Source organism: Sphaeramia orbicularis, unplaced genomic scaffold (genome assembly GCF_902148855.1).
Source record: "Sphaeramia orbicularis unplaced genomic scaffold, fSphaOr1.1, whole genome shotgun sequence".
Classification (NCBI taxonomy): Eukaryota; Metazoa; Chordata; class Actinopteri; order Kurtiformes; family Apogonidae; genus Sphaeramia; species Sphaeramia orbicularis.
Genome location: NW_021941573.1, coordinates 76,000 through 91,019, shown reverse-complemented (window position 1 = coordinate 91,019; position 15,020 = coordinate 76,000). Strand labels below are relative to the sequence as shown.

Here is a 15,020-nt window from a genome sequence, read left to right as displayed (position 1 = left end):
TAAGGGATAGTTTAAAGGTGTGTAGTAGGGCTGCACGATTAATCAATTTTAAATTGAAATCAGATTTTTTAATTAGGACGATTTTTACAAAAGAGAAATCGTAAAATCACTTTAATCTTTCTCGTGCCTCCGGGCTACCGTAGGCTCCTCCTCCTATCTGTGACAGCGGTCTTTCACAGAAGTCTGTGTCATTACCACGGACATTAAATCTGTTCATGAACCCACAGAATTTACAGAAATATAAGCCGTGGTTTCACACATGGATCCTGCGATTCAAATAGAACCACGTGGATCACTCATATTTAAATAGAACTCCATGGGGATCACTCATATTTATATAGAACCGCATGTGGATCACTCATATTTAAATAGAACCACATGTTGATCACTCATATTCAAATAGAACCGCATGGGGATCACTCAAATTCAAATAGAACCGCATGGGGATCACTCATATTCAAATAGAACCGCATGGGGATCACTCATATTTAAATAGAACCACATGTTGATCACTCATATTTAAATAGAACGCCATGGGGATCACTCATATTCAAATAGAACCGCATGGGGATCACTCATATTTAAATAGAACCGCATGTAGATCACTCATATTCAAATAGAACCGCATGGGGATCACTCATATTCAAATAGAACCACATGTAGATCACTCATATTCAAATAGAACCGCATGGGGATCACTCATATTTAAATAGAACCCCATGTGGATCACTCATATTTAAATAGAACCGCATGTAGATCACTCATATTCAAATAGAACCACATGTAGATCACTCATATTCAAATAGAACCGCATGGGGATCACTCATATTTAAATAGAACCCCATGTGGATCACTCATATTTAAATAGAACCGCATGTAGATCACTCATATTCAAATAGAACCGCATGGGGATCACTCATATTCAAATAGAACCACATGGGGATCACTCATATTTAAATAGAACCGCATGTGGATCACTCATATTCAAATAGAACCGCATGGGGATCACTCATATTTAAATAGAACCGCATGGGGATCACTCATATTCAAATAGAACCGCACGTGGATCACTCATATTTAAATAGAACCGCATGGGGATCACTCATATTCAAATAGAACCGCACGTGGATCACTCATATTTAAATAGAACCGCATGTGGATCACTCATATTCAAATAGAACCACACATTGATCACTCATATTCAAATAGAACCGCATGTTGATCACTCATATTCAAATAGAACCACATGGGGATCACTCATTTAAATAGAACCACACGTTGATCACTCATATTTAAATAGAACCACATGTGGATCACTCATATTCAAATAGAACTGCACGTGGATCACTCATATTTAAATAGAACCGCATGTGGATCACTCATTTTCAAATAGAACCACACATTGATCACTCATATTCAAATAGAACCGCATGTTGATCACTCATATTCAAATAGAACCGCACGGGGATCACTCATATTTAAATAGAACCACACGTTGATCACTCATATTTACATAGAACCGCACGTGGATCACTCATATTTAAATAGAACCGCATGTGGATCACTCATATTCAAATAGAACCACACGTTGATCACTCATATTTAAATAGAACCGCATGTTGATCACTCATATTCAAATAGAACCGCATGTGGATCACTCATATTTAAATAGAACCGCATGGGGATCACTCGTATTCAAATAGAACCGCATGTGGATCACTCATATTTAAATAGAACCGCATGGGGATCACTCGTATTCAAATAGAACCGCATGTGGATCACTCATATTTAAATAGAACCGCATGTTGATCACTCGTATTCAAATAGAACCGCATGTGGATCACTCATATTTAAATAGAACCGCATGTGGATCACTCATATTTAAATAGAACCGCATGTGGATCACTCATATTCAAATAGAACCGCATGTTGATCACTCATATTCAAATAGAACCGCATGTTGATCACTCATATTTAAATAGAACCGCATGTTGATCACTCATATTCAAATAGAACCGCATGTGGATCACTCATATTTAAATAGAACCGCATGGGGATCACTCATATTTAAATAGAACCGCATGTGGATCACTCATATTCAAATAGAACCGCATGTTGATCACTCATATTCAAATAGAACCGCATGTGGATCACTCATATTTAAATAGAACCGCATGTTGATCACTCATATTCAAATAGAACCGCATGTGGATCACTCATATTTAAATAGGACCGCATGTTGATCACTCATATTCAAATAGAACTGCATGTGGATCACTCATATTCAAATAGAACCGCATGTGGATCACTCATATTCAAATAGAACCGCATGGGGATCACTCATATTTAAATAGAACCGCATGTGGATCACTCATATTTAAATAGAACCGCATGTGGATCACTCATATTTAAATAGAACCGCATGTGGATCACTCATATTTAAATAGAACCGCATGTGGATCACTCATATTTAAATAGAACCGCATGTGGATCACTCATATTTAAATAGAACCGCATGTGGATCACTCATATTTAAGTAGAACCGCATGTGGATCACTCATATTTAAGTAGAACCGCATGTGGATCACTCATATTTAAGTAGAACCGCATGTGGATCACTCATATTTAAATAGAACCGCATGTGGATCACTCATATTTAAATAGAACCGCATGTGGATCACTCATATTTAAGTAGAACCACATGTGGATCACTCATATTCAAGTAGAACCACATGTGGATCACTCATATTTAAGTAGAACCACATGTGGATCACTCATATTTAAATAGAACCACATGTGGATCACTCATATTCAAGTAGAACCACATGTGGATCACTCATATTTAAGTAGAACCACATGTGGATCACTCATATTTAAGTAGAACCACATGTGGATCACTCATATTTAAGTAGAACCACATGTGGATCACTCATATTCAAGTAGAACCACATGTGGATCACTCATATTTAAGTAGAACCACATGTGGATCACTCATATTTAAATAGAACCGCATGTGGATCACTCATATTCAAATAGAACCACATGGGGATCACTCATATTTAAATAGAACCGTATGTGGATCACTCATATTTAAATAGAACCGCATGTGGATCACTCATATTCAAGTAGAACCACATGTGGATCACTCATATTTCGTGGTCCACGCACACACGACTGATGCCTGTCACTGTCTTAGTGTTAGTTAAGTGACAATAACCTTAGTCTATAGTACTAACTTCAAAATTTCAAACAAGTAATACTACAGAGGTTTTGTCAGTTATTTTTCTAATACTTAAATGTGCTACATACTACTCAATAGTGACACTAATGTTAGTCTACAGCTAACTTCAAAATTGATTGGAATTCCAATCTTCAGATCCTAATTTCTTGTAGGATTTCAGTTTGTCCTAGGACAAACTAAAATTTCAATCCGTCCTAGTAGGATTTGTAATCATACTAGGACAGACAGGAATTTGAGTTTGTCTTGGACACACTAAAATTCCTATCTGTCCTAGTAGGATTACGAATCCTACCGGATTTCAATCTCTACTGTGACATATATATATATATATATATATACATACACAGGGTGGGGAAGCAAAATGTACAATGAACATTTAGTTGTTTTTTCTCAGCAGACACTACGTCAGTTGTTTTGAACCCAAACATATACTGATGTCATAATCATACCTAACACTATTATCCATACCTTTTCACAAACTTTTGCCCATATGAGTAATCAGGAAAGCAAACGTCAAAGAGTGTGTGATTTGCTGAATGCACTCGTCACACCAAAGGAGATTTCAAAAATAGTTGGAGTGTCCATAAAGACTGTTTAGAATGGAAAGAAGAGAATGAAGGTGTGTAGTTAGGGTTAGTTTAAAGGTGTGTAGTTAGGGTTAGTTTAAAGGTGTGCAGTTAGAGTTAGTTTAAAGGTGTGTAGTTGGGGTTAGTTCAAAGGTGTGTGGTTGTTAGTTTAAAGGTGTGTAGTTAGGGTTAGTTTAAAAGTGTGTAGTTAGGGTTAGTTTAAAAGTGTGCAGTTAGACTTAGTTTAAAGGTGTGCAGTTAGAGTTAGTTTAAAGGTGTGTAGGGTTATGGGTTAGTTTAAAGGTGTGTAGGGTTAGGGTTAGTTTAAAGGTGTGTAGTTAGGGTTAGTTTAAAGGTGTGTAGTTAGGGTTAGTTTAAAGGTGTGTAGGGTTAGGGTTAGTTTAAAGGTGTGTAGTTAGGGTTAGTTTAAAGGTGTGTAGTTAGGGTTAGTTTAAAGGTGTGTAGTTAGGGTTAGTTTAAAGGTGTGTAGGTGTTAGTTTAAAGGTCCCGTATTATGCAAATCTGACTTTGTGACAGTTTTCTTACAGTAGTGTGTGTTGCAGTAGCCTCATTATGAGGTTGGAATTTGAAAACTGTCTGTTTCCTCCTGCCTTGCTACACCACAGTTTGTCAAAATGCTCAAACGGGCGAGTTTGAGTTGGCTCCGTTTATGACGACATAAGCGGATTTAACTCCTCCCCCTGACTGTGCCCCCACCCTGGCAAAGTGAGCCCCGCCCTGGCATAGTACCTCTTGGACAACAAACATGGCGAAGGCGAGTTGTGGTGTTGTTGGCTGCACACACCAACACCAAAGTTTATTTCTGCTCCCCACTTCCGAGCCTCTCCGTAAAAAGTGTCTGGATTCTATCTGTGATGGTCATGGACCAAACAACATTCCCAAACGCTTGTATGTGTGTGCCCGGCATTTCACGGACGAGTGTTTTTTAACATGGGCCCATACAGCTCCGGCTTAGCACAAAGACTCCGAATCAAGAAGGACGCAGTACCAACGCTTCGTGACCCAAGTACAAGTGTGGGAGATGTAAGTTCTGATCATTTGTATCTTTACTGCATAACCCTACATTACGGATAAGCTGGTGGGTGTTGATGTGTACGTCTAACGTTAGCATGGCAGCTAACATAGCTCGGTTACTGCTGCTAACGTTTGCGTCCCCGTTAACATGCAAGAGCTGATAATATCCAGAGACATTCAACAGAACTCCTTTGAACACGGGCCTTTTGTGGTTAGCATCAGTATAGTTAGCATCAAGCTTGTTAGTAGCTGCCTGCATTAGTGGCGGCAGGCGTCTTTCCGTGTCAGGTCCACGAACCCGACACAACACCGCCGTTTTCCGTCGGGGCTCAATCACGCCTCAAGGCAAAGAAAGCCAGTGTTTGGAAAGACGTTCTGTCTGAGACATGTGTATTGTAGACGAGAGAGCCATGGCTTCAGTCAACATTAGCGCGTAGTACCGCTAGCGGAAGCCGCGTCCTCTCCCAGAGAGGGGAGGGGGAGTGGGCGTGGACAGATGCGTTCATTTGGGTACCCGGAAGCAGGCCCAGAAACAGCCTGTTCTGAGGAGGGCTGGTGAGAGGGACTTTTTCGACCGCTGAAACTCCGAACAAAGGAGGATTTTGGGGCGAACAAACTTAAATACTATGTTTTTGGGCTTCTGAGACCTATATGACGTGACTGAAAAATAGCATAATACGGGACCTTTAAAGGTGTGTAGTTAGGGTTAGCTTAAAGGTGTGTAGTTGGGGTTAGTTCAAAGGTGTGTGGTTGTTGGTTTAAAGGTGTGTAGTTAGGGTTAGCTTAAAGGTGTGTAGTTGGGGTTAGTTCAAAGGTGTGTGGTTGTTAGTTTAAAGGTGTGCAGTTGGGGTTAGTTTAAAGGTGTGTAGTTGGGGTTAGTTCAAAGGTGTGTGGTTGTTAGTTTAAAGGTGTGCAGTTAGGGTTAGTTTAAAGGTGTGTAGTTGGGGTTAGTTCAAAGGTGCATAGTTGTTAGTTTAAAGGTGCATGGTTGTTAGTTTAAAGGTGTGCAGTTAGGGTTTGTTTAAAGGTGTGTAGGTGTTAGTTTCAAGGTGTGTAGGTGTTAGTTTCAAGGTGTGTAGGTGTTAGTTTAAAGGTGCATGGTTGTACCTCCCACATGGGTTTGATTCCTTCTTTAAACAGGTGGAAGTCACTGTGTCCACTCAGGTCTCCTGGTCGAACCAGATGACTGTAGAACTTCCAGAACTGTTCCACCTGAAAGAACACACACACACACACACACACACACACTAAAGACAGCAGACCACCTGGACCTGCACAGGTGACACCAGACCATCTGACGTGCACACCTGCACAGGTGACATCGTGTGTTCATACCGAGGCCACGGTGCCGATCTGTCGGATGTTCTGTTCGTACGTCTGCGAACTGGCCGGTCGACTGGGGGTTCGTCTACTGTACCAGAAAGTGTAGTTATACTGAAGAGGATGTTCACCTGCACCTGGACACACCGTCTGGACACACAGACAGGTGAAAGACAGACAGACAGGTGAGAGACAGACAGGTGAGACAGAGAGACAGGTGAGAGGCAGACAGACAGGTGAGACAGAGAGACAGGTGAGAGGCAGACAGACAGGTGAAGGGAGACAGGTGAGACAGACAGACAGGTGAGAGGCAGACAGACAGGTGAGGGGAGACAGGTGAGACAGACAGACAGGTGAGGGGAGACAGGTGAGACAGACAGACAGGTGAGAGGCAGACAGACAGGTGAGGGGAGACAGGTGACAGGCAGAAAGGTGAGAGGCAGACAGACAGGTGACAGAAGGGGAGGGGACAGACAGGGGACAGTAATAGTTTTCTTTGTGGTTTCCATGGTTACAGTTTTGGTCAGTCTGACTGAAATCCTGTCATTCATAAACTCACAACTGTTCCACTGACCCCTGCTCATTTAATACTGACCCCTATTCATTTAATGACCACTACTCATTTAACACTGACCCCTATTCATTTAACACTGACCCCTACTCATTTAACACTGACCACTGACCCCTATTCCTTTAACACTGACTCCTGACCCCTACTCATTTCACACTGACCACTGACCCCTATTCCTTTAACACTGACCCCTACTCATTTAACACTGACCCCTGACCCCTACTCCTTTAACACTGACCCCTGACCCTACTCATTTAACACTAGTCCAGGGTGACCACTGACCCATACTCACTTAACACTAGTCCAGTGTGACCACTGACCCATACTCACTTAACACTAGTCCAGTGTGACCACTGACCCGTACTCATTTAACACTGACCGCTACTCATTTAACACTAGTTCAGTGTGACCACTGACCCCTATTCATTTAACACTGACCCCTACTCATTTAAGTCTGACCCCTGACCCCTACTCTTTTAACACTTGTCCAGTGTGACCCCTGACCCCTACTCATTCAACACTAACCCCTTCTCAATTAACACTAATCCAGTGTGACCACTGACCCCTATTCATTTAACACTAGTCCAGTGAGACCCCTGACCCCTACTCATTTTACACTCGTCCAGTGAGACCACTGACCCCTACTCATTTAACACTAGTCCATTGTGACCTCTGACCCCTACTCATTTAACACTAGCCCAGTGTGAGCTCTGACCCCTCCTCATTTAACACTAGTCCAATGTGACCAGTGACCCCTACTCATTTAACACTGACCCCTTCTCATTTAACACTAGTCCAGTGTGACCACTGACCCCTACTCATTTAACACTGACCCCTTCTCATTTAACACTAGTCCAGTGTGACCACTGACCCCTACTCATTTAACACTTGTCCAATGAGACCCCTGACCCCTACTCATTTAACACTAGTCAGGTGTGACCTCTGACCCCTACTCATTTAATATTAGTCCAGTGTGACCACTGACCCCTACTCATTTAACACTTGTCCAATGAGACCCCTGACCCCTACTCATTTAACACTAGTCCAGTGTGACCACTGACCCCTACTCATTTAACACTTGTCCAATGAGACCCCTGACCCCTACTCATTTAACACTAGTCAGGTGTGACCTCTGACCCCTACTCATTTAATATTAGTCCAGTGAGACCCCTGACCCCTACTCATTTACACTAGTCCAGTGAGACCCCTGACCCCTACTCATTTAACACTAGTCCAGTGTGACCTCTGACCCCTACTCATTTAACACTAGTCCAGTGTGACCTCTGACCCCTACTCATTTAACACTAGTCCAGTGTGACCTCTGACCCCTACTCATTTAACACTAGTCCAGTGTGACCTCTGACCCCTACTCATTTAATACTAGTCCAGTGTAGTGGTGGACATCACCTTGGGGCGGTTGTTGTTGTTGTTGTTGTTGGTCCCATCGCTGTTGTCATGGAGACACTGCCCCTCCTCCTGCTTCTCTTCATCTTTCAGACTGAAACACAGAAAAGCACACTTTACACACACACGACACACACACATCACACACAGTTTTTATACACACACTAGTCTCATTCCACTCGTGGTACCATTAGACCATAGTTCCATCCAGTGATCAAACATCAGACACAGAACGTCCATTATAGACAGGACCATTAGACAAGTCTGTCTGTGAATGTCCACCTGTGACTGACCAATGTCCACCAGTCTGTCTGTGAATGTCCACCTGTGACTGACCAATGTCCACCAGTCTGTCTGTGAATGTCCACCTGTGACTGACCAATGTCCACCAGTCTGTCTGTGAATGTCCACCTGTGACTGACCAATGTCCACCAGTCTGTCTGTGAATGTCCACCTGTGACTGACCAATGTCCACCAGTCTGTCTGTGAATGTCCACCTGTGACTGACCAATGTCCACCAGTCTGTCTATGAATGTCCACCTGTGACTGACCAATGTCCACCAGTCTGTCTATGAATGTCCACCTGTGACTGACCAATGTCCACCAGTCTGTCTGTGAATGTCCACATCTACCTGTGACTGACCACTGTCCACCAGTCTGTCTGTGAATGTCCACCTGTGACTGACCACCGTCAATCATTAGCTCTTGTATTGGTTCTGTCAGTGTTAGCTGTTAGCCTCATTAGCTGTTGTATTGGTTGTGTCAGTGTTAGTTGTTAGCCTCATTAGCTGTTGTATTGGTTGTGTCAGTGTTAGTTGTTAGCCTCATTAGCGCTTGTATTGGTTGTGTCAGTGTTAGTTGTTAGCCTCATTAGCTGTTGTATTGGTTGTGTCAGTGTTAGTTGTTAGCCTCATTAGCTCTTGTATTGGTTGTGTCAGTGTTAGTTGTTAGCCTCATTAGCTCTTGTATTGGTTGTGTCAGTGTTAGTTGTTAGCCTCATTAGCTGTTGTATTGGTTGTGTCAGTGTTAGTTGTTAGCCTCATTAGCTGTTGTATTGGTTGTGTCAGTGTTAGTTGTTAGCCTCATTAGCTCTGGTATTGGTTGTGTCAGTGTTAGTTGTTAGCCTCATTAGCTGTTGTATTGGTTGTGTCAGTGTTAGTTGTTAGCCTCATTAGCTCTGGTATTGGTTGTGTCAGTGTTAGTTGTTAGCCTCATTAGCTGTTGTATTGGTTGTGTCAGTGTTAGTTGTTAGCCTCATTAGCTCTTGTATTGGTTGTGTCAGTGTTAGTTGTTAGCCTCATTAGCTGTTGTATTGGTTGTGTCAGTGTTAGTTGTTAGCCTCATTAGCTGTTGTATTGGTTGTGTCAGTGTTAGTTGTTAGCCTCATTAGCTGTTGTATTGGTTGTGTCAGTGTTAGTTGTTAGCCTCATTAGCTGTTGTATTGGTTGTGTCAGTGTTAGTTGTTAGCCTCATTAGCTGTTGTGTTGGTTCTGTCAGTGTTAGCTGTTAGCATTATTAGCTCTTGTATTGGCTGTGTCAGTGTTAGTATCATTAGCTCTTGTATTGGTTCAGTCATTAGCTGTTAGCCTTATTAGCTGTTGTATTGGTTCTGTCAGTGTTAGCTGTTAGCCTCATTAGCTGTTGTATTGGTTGTGTCAGTGTTAGCTGTTAGCCTCATTAGCTGTTGTATTGGTTGTGTCAGTGTTAGCTGTTAGCCTCATTAGTTTTTGTATTGGTTCTGTCAGTGTTAGCTGTTAGCCTCATTAGCTGTTGTATTGGTTCAGTCATTAGCTGTTAGCCTCATTAGCTGTTGTATTGGTTGTGTCAGTGTTAGTTGTTAGCCTCATTAGCTGTTGTATTGGTTGTGTCAGTGTTAGTTGTTAGCCTCATTAGCTCTGGTATTGGTTGTGTCAGTGTTAGTTGTTAGCCTCATTAGCTGTTGTATTGGTTGTGTCAGTGTTAGTTGTTAGCCTCATTAGCTCTGGTATTGGTTGTGTCAGTGTTAGTTGTTAGCCTCATTAGCTCTGGTATTGGTTGTGTCAGTGTTAGTTGTTAGCCTCATTAGCTCTTGTATTGGTTGTGTCAGTGTTAGTTGTTAGCCTCATTAGCTGTTGTATTGGTTGTGTCAGTGTTAGTTGTTAGCCTCATTAGCTGTTGTATTGGTTGTGTCAGTGTTAGTTGTTAGCCTCATTAGCTGTTGTATTGGTTGTGTCAGTGTTAGTTGTTAGCCTCATTAGCTGTTGTATTGGTTCTGTCAGTGTTAGTTGTTAGCCTCATTAGCTGTTGTGTTGGTTCTGTCAGTGTTAGCTGTTAGCATTATTAGCTCTTGTATTGGCTGTGTCAGTGTTAGTATCATTAGCTCTTGTATTGGTTCAGTCATTAGCTGTTAGCCTTATTAGCTGTTGTATTGGTTCTGTCAGTGTTAGCTGTTAGCCTCATTAGCTGTTGTATTGGTTGTGTCAGTGTTAGCTGTTAGCCTCATTAGCTGTTGTATTGGTTGTGTCAGTGTTAGCTGTTAGCCTCATTAGTTTTTGTATTGGTTCTGTCAGTGTTAGCTGTTAGCCTCATTAGCTGTTGTATTGGTTCAGTCATTAGCTGTTAGCCTCATTAGCTGTTGTATTGGTTGTGTCAGTGTTAGCTGTTAGCCTCATTAGTTTTTGTATTGGTTCTGTCAGTGTTAGCTGTTAGCCTCATTAGCTGTTGTATTGGTTGTGTCAGTGTTAGCTGTTAGCCTCATTAGTTTTTGTATTGGTTCTGTCAGTGTTAGCTGTTAGCCTCATTAGCTGTTGTATTGGTTCAGTCATTAGCTGTTAGCCTCATTAGCTGTTGTATTGGTTCAGTCATTAGCTGTTAGCCTCATTAGCTGTTGTATTGGTTCTGTCAGTGTTAGCTGTTAGCCTCATTAGCTTCTGTCCGCTGTTCTCCGGGTCCCAGTGTCGGTTCTTACCGCTCCAGCTGCTCCATCCTCTTCGGCTCCAGCTGCTCCATCCTCCTCGGTCAGACTCCCGGTAAATCGCCTCTCAAACCTCCGGTATTCGTTTACGTTCTTCTCTTGAAATTCTTTGATTTCGTCCCGTTTGATTTTCTTCGTCTGTCTTACTTCACGCGGATCCAACGTTCAACGGTTGCTGTCACTGCGCATGTGCATGACGGGGAAGGACGGCACACGAGAAAGGACAAATGTTTTCACAGACCTGTCATCAATGCTGCATTCAGGGCCGTTTTTTGAGCCCGTAAATCACAACTTCAAACCACGACTCACGACTTTGAAACGTTCCAGGCAAGTCACACCAAACTGTCTGAGCGCAAGGAATTGTGGGAGTTAAATGTAAACAAACCAGCATGGTGGACCGTATGTTCTGTTCATTTATAGAAATTTCTATCCTAGAGGTGTTTTAGGTGCTTATTTGAGGGAAACAGAGGAGTAAAAAATAAGGACAGAGCAGCTGTTTACATTTAATCTGTCAGTCATTAAACTGAAAACTAGAAATACACTAGAACAGCTGATTATAAAGAACATTTACAGAGAAATAATATCAGTAAAACTAGAAATACACTAGAACAGCTGATTATAAAGAACATTTACAGAGAAATAATATCAGTAAAACTAGAAATACACCAGAACAGCTGATTATAAAGAACATTTACAGATAAATAATATCAGTAAAACTAGAAATACGCCAGAACAGCTGATTATAAAGAACATTTACAGAGAAATAATATCAGTAAAACTAGAAATACACTAGAACAGCTGATTATAAAGAACATTTACAGAGAAATAATATCAGTAAAACTAGAAATACACTAGAACAGCTGATTATAAAGAACATTTACAGAGAAATAATATCAGTAAAACTAGAAATACACTAGAACAGCTGATTATAAAGAACATTTACAGAGAAATAATATCAGTAAAACTAGAAATACACCAGAACAGCTGATTATAAAGAACATTTACAGAGAAATAATATCAGTAAAACTAGAAATACGCCAGAACAGCTGATTATAAAGAACATTTACAGAGAAATAATATCAGTAAAACTAGAAATACACCAGAACAGCTGATTATAAAGAACATTTACAGAGAAATAATATCAGTAAAACTAGAAATACGCTAGAACAGCTGATTATAAAGAACATTTACAGAGAAATAATATCAGTAAAACTAGAAATACGCTAGAACAGCTGATTATAAAGAACATTTACAGAGAAATAATATCAGTAAAACTAGAAATGCGCTAGAACAGCTGATTATAAAGAACATTTACAGAGAAATAATATCAGTAAAACTAGAAATGCGCTAGAACAGCTGATTATAAAGAACATTTACAGAAAAATAATATCAGTAAAACTAGAAATGCGCTAGAACAGCTGATTATAAAGAACATTTACAGAGAAATAATATCAGTAAAACTAGAAATACACTAGAACAGCTGATTATAAAGAACATTTACAGAAAAATAATGTCAAATCAATACTTTGTTTTAATAAACAATCATCATAAACCCCACATCCTTGGGCGGGGCGCCATTGGTACATGACGTCAGAACTGGAACTGGAAGAACCTGGATGTGGTATGAGTTCAAGAGTGGAAGTCCAGGTTTGACTGAACATTCCAGAGCATTTACACCAGGTTAGGGTCAGGGTTAGACCACCAGAGAGTCAGGGTTAGACCACCAGAGGGTTAGGGTTAGGGTTAGACCACCAGAGAGTCAGGGTTAGACCACCAGAGGCTTAGGGTTAGGGTTAGACCACCAGAGGGTTAGGGTCTTATCTGAGGTTAGGATTAGGGTCAGGGTTAGACCACCAGAGGGTTAGACTTAGGGTTAGGGTGGATCTAATGGTCATCTCAGCTGAACGGACCACCCTTTGGAGGGCACAGAAGTCCCATTTGGTCCAACTGCCCATCCAGATGTTGATGCTCCACAAGATGGTCTTAGTGGTGCAGGTGTCAAAGTTCCTGACACTGTTAACAAGAGCTGGAAGTCTGTCAGGAGTCTGAGGTGGTAGAAGTCTGAGGTGGTAGAAGTCTGAGGTGGTAGAAGTCTGTCAGGTGTCTGAGGTGGTAGAAGTCTGTCAGGAGTCTGAGGTGGTAGAAGTCTGTCAGGTGTCTGAGGTGGTAGAAGTCTGAGGTGGTAGAAGTCTGTCAGGAGTCTGAGGTGGTAGAAGTCTGAGGTGGTAGAAGTCTGTCAGGAGTCTGAGGTGGTAGAAGTCTGTCAGGTGTCTGAGGTGGTAGAAGTCTGAGGTGGTAGAAGTCTGTCAGGTGTCTGAGGTGGTAGAAGTCTGAGGTGGTAGAAGTCTGTCAGGTGTCTGAGGTGGTAGAAGTCTGAGGTGGTAGAAGTCTGTCAGGAGTCTGAGGTGGTAGAAGTCTGAGGTGGTAGAAGTCTGTCAGGAGTCTGAGGTGGTAGAAGTCTGAGGTGGTAGAAGTCTGTCAGGAGTCTGAGGTGGTAGAAGTCTGAGGTGGTAGAAGTCTGTCAGGAGTCTGAGGTGGTAGAAGTCTGAGGTGGTAGAAGTCTGTCAGGAGTCTGAGGTGGTAGAAGTCTGTCAGGTGTCTGAGGTGGTAGAAGTCTGTCAGGAGTCTGAGGTGGTAGAAGTCTGTCAGGTGTCTGAGGTGGTAGAAGTCTGTCAGGAGTCTGAGGTGGTAGAAGTCTGTCAGGTGTCTGAGGTGGTAGAAGTCTGTCAGGAGTCTGAGGTGGTAGAAGTCTGTCACATGGTCATCTGTTTCCACCTCAGACTGGTGCTCAGTGGATTGAAGATCCTCTGCTGTTTCTGCTCAAATCCAGTCAGTTCTTTAGTTTTACTGACGTTCAACAGGAGGTTCTTCTGCTGGTACCAGTTCTGCAGGTGGTTCTTCTGCTGGTACCAGTTCTGCAGGTGGTTCTTCTGCTGGTACCAGTTTTCTAGGTGGTTCTTTTGCTGGTACCAGTTCTGCAGGTGGTTCTTCTGCTGGTACCAGTTCTCCAGGTGGTTCTTCTGCTGGTACCAGTTCTCCAGGTGGTTCTTCTGCTGGTACCAGTTCTCCAGGTGGAGGACCTCTGTCCTGTAGGTCTGACCATCACTGTGGAAGATGAACCCACAACAGCCTCTACTCCTACCCTACCCCTCTACCTCTACCCCTTTAACCCTGTTTTCTCCATTATTGGTGTTTTTTTTAAATCTTTTTATCTTTCCCACATTTGAACTCTTCAGTGAAAATAAAACCACCAGACGACAAACACTGACTTTTCTTTTTTAATCTGTTGAAACGAGGACATTTTCAGGCAGGAAAGAATCAACCACAAACAACATGACGTCAAACAGCGGGAGCATCTGATTGGTTCACTGTCTAACTGAAGGGAGGACAAGCAGGTGGGCGGGGCAGGTGGGTGTTTCCACGTGGCACGACAGAGTGATTGACAGGTGACAACTGTGTGTGGTTGTCATGGTAACACTGTTGTCATGCTGAACCCCAAGAGAGTAAACAAAACAAAAACAAACATGTAAACAAAAACTAACAACGTTCTACCCAGTTACCGTGGCAACCACCAACTAACCATTAAGAGTAACTTTGGTCTAAACTGACGAACCAAACTAACTCAACTAACTCAACTCAACTCAACTAACTAAACTAAACTAAACTAAACTAAACTAATCTAAACTAAACTAAACTAAACTAATCTAAACTAAACTAAACTACTGCTCCAGTGGCTGCGAAAACAAAAGGAAAAAAACACATCAAAGTGGGACGAGTAGAATAACAATGCCATGGCCACGGTTACGTAGATTCAATGCTGTCACCATGGTTACATAGATTCAATGCTGTCGCCATGGTTACGTAGATTCAATGCCGTCGCCATGGTTATATAGATTCAATGACAGCTGAGTGTGCGTTTGGCATCAGTCT

At 42.0% G+C, this 15,020-nt stretch overlaps 1 protein-coding gene and 1 long non-coding RNA gene across 3 annotated transcripts; both read right to left on the bottom strand.

The window, feature by feature from the left end:
• Positions 1-5,527: 5,527 nt before the first annotated feature.
• On the bottom strand, positions 5,528-11,292 carry LOC115416202 (eukaryotic translation initiation factor 4E type 2-like). 2 transcript variants are annotated; one of them, XM_030129933.1, is made up of 4 exons: positions 11,110-11,292; positions 8,141-8,232; positions 6,178-6,312; positions 5,528-6,054 (listed from the first exon to the last, which is right to left on the bottom strand). In XM_030129933.1, exons 1-4 carry the CDS (start codon positions 11,123-11,125, stop codon positions 5,887-5,889), a joined length of 411 nt encoding a protein of 136 aa, XP_029985793.1. In that variant the 5' UTR covers positions 11,126-11,292; the 3' UTR covers positions 5,528-5,886. The 2 variants fall into 2 exon arrangements, with proteins under 2 accessions (XP_029985793.1, XP_029985792.1); XM_030129932.1 differs by having other exon boundaries at positions 8,141-8,231; positions 11,085-11,291.
• Positions 11,293-14,354: 3,062 nt separating this feature from the next.
• On the bottom strand, positions 14,355-14,886 carry LOC115416203 (uncharacterized). The gene is made up of 2 exons (XR_003934929.1): positions 14,801-14,886; positions 14,355-14,730 (listed from the first exon to the last, which is right to left on the bottom strand). It is a non-coding gene; the product is annotated as an uncharacterized LOC115416203 (long non-coding RNA).
• Positions 14,887-15,020: the final 134 nt, after the last annotated feature.

Coding starts and splice junctions, on each gene's coding strand:
- LOC115416202 (XM_030129932.1), bottom strand. CDS start 11,125: ATGGAGCAGCTGGAGCCGAAGAGGATGGAGCAGCTGGAGCG. Junction 6,313..8,140: donor ACAACAACAACCGCCCCAAG/GTGATGTCCACC, acceptor CTGTGTGTCCAG/ACGGTGTGTCCAGGTGCAGG. Junction 6,055..6,177: donor AGATCGGCACCGTGGCCTCG/GTATGAACACAC, acceptor GTGTTCTTTCAG/GTGGAACAGTTCTGGAAGTT.